At 36.4% G+C, this 9,048-nt stretch overlaps 1 protein-coding gene across 1 annotated transcript; it reads left to right on the top strand.

Annotated features, from left to right (window-relative positions):
- The first annotated feature begins 5,941 nt into the window (after positions 1–5,941).
- Positions 5,942–8,397, top strand: LOC121976609. The gene is made up of 2 exons (XM_042528853.1): positions 5,942–7,200; positions 7,397–8,397. The coding sequence occupies exons 1-2, from the start codon at positions 6,795–6,797 to the stop codon at positions 7,402–7,404; spliced, it is 414 nt and encodes a 137-aa protein (XP_042384787.1). The 5' UTR covers positions 5,942–6,794; the 3' UTR covers positions 7,405–8,397.
- The last annotated feature ends 651 nt before the right edge of the window (positions 8,398–9,048 follow it).

The raw sequence follows: 9,048 nt of genomic DNA, 5'->3' as shown, positions 1-9,048 counted from the left end.
TTCATGCTTAATTTCATTTAGATGCTTACTTTGAGTTGTCTTTAATTTTCGTGCAATCATAGTTTAAGATAGACTAGGTTTTCTTACATGCACTGTCTTTCATTTACTAGAATAGGTTTCATTTAATGTTTTGTTATTTCATTCCTTAGTTTAATTCTATTATTAGTGAAATCGTAGCGTAGAGTGACAATGCGCTATGAGATCACTACTAATGGATAGATAGGATGTCTTTTATTAATTAGAATTAGATTTCATACTTGCATTGCTCTTTTATTCTTTAGGTTTAATTTCATACTTGTTTGTTTTTTATATCGTAGTTTAAAACTCAAACCCAACCCCTCCATTTTCACGTTAAAACTCAAAGCAATAATTGATCCTAATTTTATCATTTATCGCTACATTCTTTGGGGAGACGACCCGAGTCATCTCTATACTACTTTAGTGTAGAGGGGTTCGGTAAACATTAATTGTAATTTGATGTAAGCTCCCGTAGCACGACACTCGAGCTCACATCAAATTTTGGCGCCGTTGCCGGGGATCTTGTAGTGGTGTTTGATAATTTTAGGATTGCTTTCTTATTTTTCTACAAAGTTTTGTTAAAAAAAAAAAAAAAATTTGTCAAATGCTTTAATGTTCATTGATTCATGTGTTGATATCATATACTCCTGTGTCTTCTAATCTTGTTTGTTAGTGTTTCAGTGTAAGACCAGGATAATTCTTTCAGTTCAACATGGATCTTTATTCTCAGCAATTTGGATGTTTCAATGAATATCATAATTTGGATACTGGGCAAGTGAGGCACATATGTACTAATTGTGGCAGTCCTTCTCATCCAGTTGCTATATGTCATCTCATTCAAAAGACTGCTAGATTTCCTATGGAACCCCAGTATTTCCAACATCAATATCAACATGCATATGATCCAGCTCCTAATACTTATAGTCATGACTGGGGCAATTATTCGACTCAGTACTTTCAACCCCAGATTCCAGAGCAGCATGGGTACTTCCAATCCCAATGCTATCAACCCCAACAAATTCCTGAGCAGTATGGAAATACACAGCAACAGGCTATTGAGCATCCTCAGTGTTACAATTCAAACTGGATGAACCATCCCAATTTTATGCATGGGAATGATCAACAAGTGGATCAATCTTTTTCATCATATCAGATGCCACAAGGATTTCAGGATGATCCTATGCCCACATGGTCACATTCAGTCCAGCAGACCGAACCAGCTCCTTGGGGGGCATTTCAAGAGAGCACTGAAGAAGTTCATGTCCCTAGTCAATCAATATTTCAAGATTTGAAGGATGTAATGCAGCAGATGCAACAACAACAAGAGGCATATACCCAGTCTCAACAAAGAAATGAAGCATCACTACAGAATTGTCAGATGTATCTGGATCAAATTGCAACATCTATCAACCAATGACAAGCCCAATTATCTAGTGAGGAGATGGATTCTAGATATTGTCATAGCCTTGACCCTGATTCTACTCCTATACAAGACTCCTCTACCTTTTTATGTGATGATGTTGTAGTTGTAGATGATTTTGCTTCTTCTAATATTGTTGCTGCAGATATTGTTGATGCAGGTGTTGTTGGTGATGTTGAGAAGCTAGCTGAGCCTGATTATACATTTGTTGATAAGGAAAGTGTAGGAGATTGCAAATTGGAAGCAATACCCCAAGAATCACCTCTTTTGATTGGACCATCACTTGAACCAAATGTGGATGACAAGAGTGTAGGGACTTGTGCTGAGGAGGCAGAGCCCCAAGAATCACTTCTTTTTTATGCACCACCAGAGTCTGAGTTATTACTTGATAAAGAGGAAGCCACATCCACTGTTCTAGAACCTCCAGGTACATTTCAGTACAACAAGATAAATATTTCTTGTGATCTTGTAAAGAATTCCATAGAGGTTCCGAATATCGATTTTATTGGATGTGACTCATATTTGGATTCATGCTTGTTTAAGTTTGATTTTGTTTAAGCTCTTCCTTACTCCACATGTGTGTGGAAGGTGGATTCTATCCTTGGCCTTGCTGGTTTTTATAGGCCCTTGAAGTGGATGCTTAAGTCGAACCGCCTTCAACCTCCGGGAAGAACTTTCAAAAAGAATAGGGGGAAGGGAGCGGTCTTTACTTCAAATGCAAATATTCCACTCCCAACTTGGATTTTGCACCTTAATCGTTTGCAACCACCGGGAAAGATCATTCCACTACCGGCGTGGCTTCTACTTCTGAATCGTCTTCAGCCGCCAGGAATAAAGGGGAGTTCGTTCCTTTCCTTTCGTTTTCTTGCTTCTATTTATCTTTATACTTGCATGTTTGTTTACTTCCATACTTTGCTTTCATACTTTGTTTTCTTGTTTTGCATTTTGTTTGATCTTGTTTATACCTTGCTTGATTTTGAGTCATATCTCCCTAGATGTCCCTTTATAATGCTTTGAGAATTGAAAAAGACAGTTAAGTTTGACTATCAAGTTTTGGTTTCCTTGGTATATTTGGGTACATTAATTGCATTAGTCATTTGTTTTGGTGATTGACTCTATCTTGTTAGATTATGCATGATATTTGATTATTCACCTAGTGAGGTTGTTCCCATGCTTATCCTTTATCCTTTTGTGTGTGATAGCACTTGTGATACTTGACACTCTAGAACTTGCTTTGATTCTTTTTGAAATTATGGTAACATAAGCTTGCATGAATATGATAGAGGCAAATTTTCTTATTCATCTCTTAGTTGTTCCTCTACTTTGTTGTTCTTATTAGTAAACATTTCACCTATTGCTTTCATGTTTCATTTTACTTCCCTTGTCATATCTTCTCATTGTCGTTATATTTTCACTAGGATATCTTTATCGATTCATTCATTCCCTAGTCTTTTGATGAGAGCATTGGGTGATTGCATGATGAGTTACATTTTCTTTATTACATCTTTATTGGTTTATTTTTAGCCCCCTTTTGTTGTGAGTAATATCATGATTTGTTATATTGTCCGAGACAGACAAGTTTAAGTGTGGGGGGGGAAGCAAATATGTATGAACGAATGCTTGTTGAAAAGAAAAAAAATCTCTCTATGCTTGTTGGAAAAAAAAAACGAAAAGAAAAAAAAAAGGAAAAAAACAAAGAAAAAAAAAAGTTGAAAAAAAAATAAAAAGAGAGGAAAAAAATTCTCAAGCATTTGTTATTTTGTTAGTGATGAACAAGAGGAAATATCTCCATAGAAAGATTGATGTATACTCATTTTATATTGTTATTGAGAGATTCTCATGAGTTAAGTTGTTAATACATACATGCATTTTGGAGATGTTATAGTGGTTGATGCATATCACATTTAGAATGTGCAAAGAGAGTTGAGTGTTGCATGTTTGGATGAGTTTTAAAGCATATTATTTGATTGTATTGTTCATGTTGATTACCCCAATGCTCTCATATTCTCTTTGAATTCCTTTATTGTCTATCCTTCTTGTTCTATTGTTTACATGTGTGGTTTCATAATTATTCATGAAAGTCCTCTTGATTTATGTGTACTTATGTTTACATTAGTGGAGAATTAGAAAATAAGCAAGCATATGGTAGTGCAATATCATGAGTTGCTTTAGAGAGAGCTCCACTTTCATGTCTATTATTTATGTGAGCATGAGTGCATATACCCACCTTGTGAGGCTTTATCATGCTTAATCTATTCAAGTTGATTGAAATTACCATGCTTGTTGACTTATGTGAGAATTGGAACCATGAATACCTTGTTTCTTAAAACTTGATGATCCTAAGTAACTTTCTTTTATTATTTTCAAAATATTGATAGGGAATTGATAGGGAGATAAGTTTTTGGTTACTTCCTAGTTTTATTTCATTTGCCCGAGACGTGCAAGAATAAGTGTGGAGGAATTGATAATGAGCATTTTTATATTTTATTTTGGCTCTTATACTTAATATTTTTATCATCTCGTGTACTTAAATCTTGTTTTATATCATATTTTATGAGTTGATATTAATTTAGAGCCTTGTATATAATTTTTCCTATATTTTCTGATTTTTTATCTAAAAATGCACATCTTATTTGTAGGGAAGCAATTTGGAACATCTAGGCCCTTGATCGAGATCAAGGGCATCCAAGATTCATCCAACAAATGACACTCTAATTCAATTTGGATCAAAGGAAAAAAAAAACAATGAAGCCCACTTTTAAAGCCCAATCTTGAAGCCCAATTTCATAACCCAATTTTCCTATTAGTTATTGGATTTGGATCCTTTCCTAACCAAACCCGCTCCTTAACCAAATCCGATCCACTAAGAAACCCTCCTCTACTCTCACGCGGACGCACAGAACTAGGATAATCGCGACTTCTCCCCAAGCTAGGGCTCGCGACGCCATCGCCCTTTCCCTTCTTCTCCTTCACCGACGGCCGGCGGCCTTCTCTGCTTATCCATCGCCGCCGGCCGGACTTTCCCCACCTCACCATCCTCTCTGTCATCCTACGGCCATCCACAGCCACAACTTCATCTCCTAGATCCAAAGTAGCGGCGACAGCAAGCTTCGACAGCGACGGCATCCTCCAATCATCTTCATCTCACCGGAGGGGTTCTCCGGTGAGTCCCCTTACCGTAGCTTCCTTGATGCTCTCGCCGACGCGGGTTGCAAAAGCTAGGGCTTCAAGAGGAGTAGCGGCGGGACATTCCATTCTCACAGCCGTTCATCTTCCATCGAGGGGGTTCATCTGTGGAAGTTTCGTTCATCATCACCGTTTTTGAAGCAAGCACAGCCGGTAGTTTGGGGTTACGGAGTTGGCGTTTGTGTGACTTCAGGGAGGGTTAGAAGAGGAGAAGTTGTACCATTTCACATCATTCCGAGCAGTTCTTCTGTAGATTCGGAACTCCACAATAGCAATTTGATTTCGAATAGATCTTCTCCAGATTTGGTAGTCAGCAGCCTTCAAGTTCTTCAACAGATCTGGACAGAACTCCATCTTCCTTCATCAGATTTCAACAGCAGCTTTCAAATCCGAGCAGAACTTCATTCTTCATCAGATTTTGAACAACAAGCTTATTCTTCCATTGTTGATATGGGTTTGCATGGTTGAAGATTTGATGTAATTGATGTTTCTGTATCTCAGCTGTTCTCCTATGTTTTAATTTGCACGAACTCTGCTTAGTTTATTTAATGCTTACCAATTGTTCGTTAAAATGTCCCAACCATCTTTGTTATCCTAGTTTTGCATTTTTCTTAGCTTAGATTCTTGCAGTGCTTAGTTAATTGAATGGTTCATAGTTTTCTTTATGCTATTGTCTTGATTTAATTGCAATTAGGTAAGGTTAGATTTTGTTTCATGCTTAATTTCATTTAGATGCTTACTTTGAGTTGTCTTTAATTTTCGTGCAATCATAGTTTAAGATAGACTAGGTTTTCTTACATGCACTGTCTTTCATTTACTAGAATAGGTTTCATTTAATGTTTTGTTATTTCATTCCTTAGTTTAATTCTATTATTAGTGAAATCGTAGCGTAGAGTGACAATGCGCTATGAGATCACTACTAATGGATAGATAGGATGTCTTTTATTAATTAGAATTAGATTTCATACTTGCATTGCTCTTTTATTCTTTAGGTTTAATTTCATACTTGTTTGTTTTTTATATCGTAGTTTAAAACTCAAACCCAACCCCTCCATTTTCACGTTAAAACTCAAAGCAATAATTGATCCTAATTTTATCATTTATCGCTACATTCTTTGGGGAGACGACCCGAGTCATCTCTATACTACTTTAGTGTAGAGGGGTTCGGTAAACATTAATTGTAATTTGATGTAAGCTCCCGTAGCACGACACTCGAGCTCACATCAAATTTTGGCGCCGTTGCCGGGGATCTTGTAGTGGTGTTTGATAATTTTAGGATTGCTTTCTTATTTTTCTACAAAGTTTTGTTAAAAAAAAAAAAAAAATTTGTCAAATGCTTTAATGTTCATTGATTCATGTGTTGATATCATATACTCCTGTGTCTTCTAATCTTGTTTGTTAGTGTTTCAGTGTAAGACCAGGATAATTCTTTCAGTTCAACATGGATCTTTATTCTCAGCAATTTGGATGTTTCAATGAATATCATAATTTGGATACTGGGCAAGTGAGGCACATATGTACTAATTGTGGCAGTCCTTCTCATCCAGTTGCTATATGTCATCTCATTCAAAAGACTGCTAGATTTCCTATGGAACCCCAGTATTTCCAACATCAATATCAACATGCATATGATCCAGCTCCTAATACTTATAGTCATGACTGGGGCAATTATTCGACTCAGTACTTTCAACCCCAGATTCCAGAGCAGCATGGGTACTTCCAATCCCAATGCTATCAACCCCAACAAATTCCTGAGCAGTATGGAAATACACAGCAACAGGCTATTGAGCATCCTCAGTGTTACAATTCAAACTGGATGAACCATCCCAATTTTATGCATGGGAATGATCAACAAGTGGATCAATCTTTTTCATCATATCAGATGCCACAAGGATTTCAGGATGATCCTATGCCCACATGGTCACATTCAGTCCAGCAGACCGAACCAGCTCCTTGGGGGGCATTTCAAGAGAGCACTGAAGAAGTTCATGTCCCTAGTCAATCAATATTTCAAGATTTGAAGGATGTAATGCAGCAGATGCAACAACAACAAGAGGCATATACCCAGTCTCAACAAAGAAATGAAGCATCACTACAGAATTGTCAGATGTATCTGGATCAAATTGCAACATCTATCAACCAATGACAAGCCCAATTATCTAGTGAGGAGATGGATTCTAGATATTGTCAAAGCCTTGACCCTGATTCTACTCCTATACAAGACTCCTCTACCTTTTTATGTGATGATGTTGTAGTTGTAGATGATTTTGCTTCTTCTAATATTGTTGCTGCAGATATTGTTGATGCAGGTGTTGTTGGTGATGTTGAGGAGCTAGCTGAGCCTGATTATACATTTGTTGATAAGGAAAGTGTAGGAGATTGCAAATTGGAAGCAATACCCCAAGAATTACCTCTTTTGATTGGACCATCACTTGAACCAAATGTGGATGACAAGAGTGTAGGGACTTGTGCTGAGGAGGCAGAGCCCCAAGAATCACTTCTTTTTTATGCACCACCAGAGTCTGAGTTATTACTTGATAAAGAGGAAGCCACATCCACTGTTCTAGAACCTCCAGGTACATTTCAGTACAACAAGATAAATATTTCTTGTGATCTTGTAAAGAATTCCATAGAGGTTCCGAATATCGATTTTATTGGATGTGACTTATATTTGGATTCATGCTTGTTTAAGTTTGATTTTGTTTCAGCTCTTCCTTACCCCACATGTGTGTGGAAGGTGGATTCTATCCTTGGCCTTGCAGGTTTTTACAGGCCCTTGAAGTGGATGCTTAAGTCGAACCGCCTTCAACCTCCGGGAAGAACTTTCAAAAAGAATAGGGGGAAGGGAGCGGTCTTTACTTCAAATGCAAATATTCCACTCCCAACTTGGATTTTGCACCTTAATCGTTTGCAACCACCGGGAAAGATCATTCCACTACCGGCGTGGCTTCTACTTCTGAATCGTCTTCAGCCGCCAGGAATAAAGGGGAGTTCGTTCCTTTCCTTTCGTTTTCTTGCTTCTATTTATCTTTATACTTGCATGTTTGTTTACTTCCATACTTTGCTTTCATACTTTGTTTTCTTGTTTTGCATTTTGTTTGATCTTGTTTATACCTTGCTTGATTTTGAGTCATATCTCCCTAGATGTCCCTTTATAATGCTTTGAGAATTGAAAAAGACAGTTAAGTTTGACTATCAAGTTTTGGTTTCCTTGGTATATTTGGGTACATTAATTGCATTAGTCATTTGTTTTGGTGATTGACTCTATCTTGTTAGATTATGCATGATATTTGATTATTCACCTAGTGAGGTTGTTCCCATGCTTATCCTTTATCCTTTTGTGTGTGATAGCACTTGTGATACTTGACACTCTAGAACTTGCTTTGATTCTTTTTGAAATTATGGTAACATAAGTTTGCATGAATATGATAGAGGCAAATTTTCTTATTCATCTCTTAGTTGTTCCTCTACTTTGTTGTTCTTATCAGTAAACATTTCACCTATTGCTTTCATGTTTCATTGTACTTCCCTTGTCATATCTTCTCATTGTCGTTATATTTTCACTAGGATATCTTTATCGATTCATTCATTCCCTAGTCTTTTGATGAGAGCATTGGGTGATTGCATGATGAGTTACATTTTCTTTATTACATCTTTATTGGTTTATTTTTAGCCCCCTTTTGTTGTGAGTAATATCATGATTTGTTATATTGTCCGAGACAGACAAGTTTAAGTGTGGGGGGGAGGCAAATATGTATGAACGAATGCTTGTTGAAAAGAAAAAAAATCTCTCTATTCTTGTTGGAAAAAAAAACGAAAAGAAAAAAAAAAGGAAAAAAACAAAGAAAAAAAAAGTTGAAAAAAAATAAAAAGAGAGGAAAAAAATTCTCAAGCATTTGTTATTTTGTTAGTGATGAACAAGAGGAAATATCTCCATAGAAAGATTGATGTATACTCATTTTATATTGTTATTGAGAGATTCTCATGAGTTAAGTTGTTAATACATACATGCATTTTGGAGATGTTATAGTGGTTGATGCATATCACATTTAGAATGTGCAAAGAGAGTTGAGTGTTGCATGTTTGGATGAGTTTTAAAGCATATTATTTGATTGTATTGTTCATGTTGATTACCCCAATGCTCTCATATTCTCTTTGAATTCCTTTATTGTCTATCCTTCTTGTTCTATTGTTTACATGTGTGGTTTCATAATTATTCATGAAAGTCCTCTTGATTTATGTGTACTTATGTTTACATTAGTGGAGAATTAGAAAATAAGCAAGCATATGGTAGTGCAATATCATGAGTTGCTTTAGAGAGAGCTCCACTTTCATGTCTATTATTTATGTGAGCATGAGTGCATATACCCACCTTGTGAGGCTTTATCATGCTTAATCTATTCAAGTTGATTGAAATTACCATG

Source organism: Zingiber officinale, chromosome 4B (genome assembly GCF_018446385.1).
Source record: "Zingiber officinale cultivar Zhangliang chromosome 4B, Zo_v1.1, whole genome shotgun sequence".
NCBI classification, from domain to species: Eukaryota; Viridiplantae; Streptophyta; class Magnoliopsida; order Zingiberales; family Zingiberaceae; genus Zingiber; species Zingiber officinale.
The sequence above is the reverse complement of the archived record's forward strand: the minus strand, read 5'-3'. Positions and strand labels throughout refer to the sequence as shown.

What these genes read in the sequence shown, in the direction of transcription:
- LOC121976609 (XM_042528853.1), top strand. Translation starts at nt 6,795, where the DNA reads ATGGATTCTAGATATTGTCAAAGCCTTGACCCTGATTCTACTCCTATA.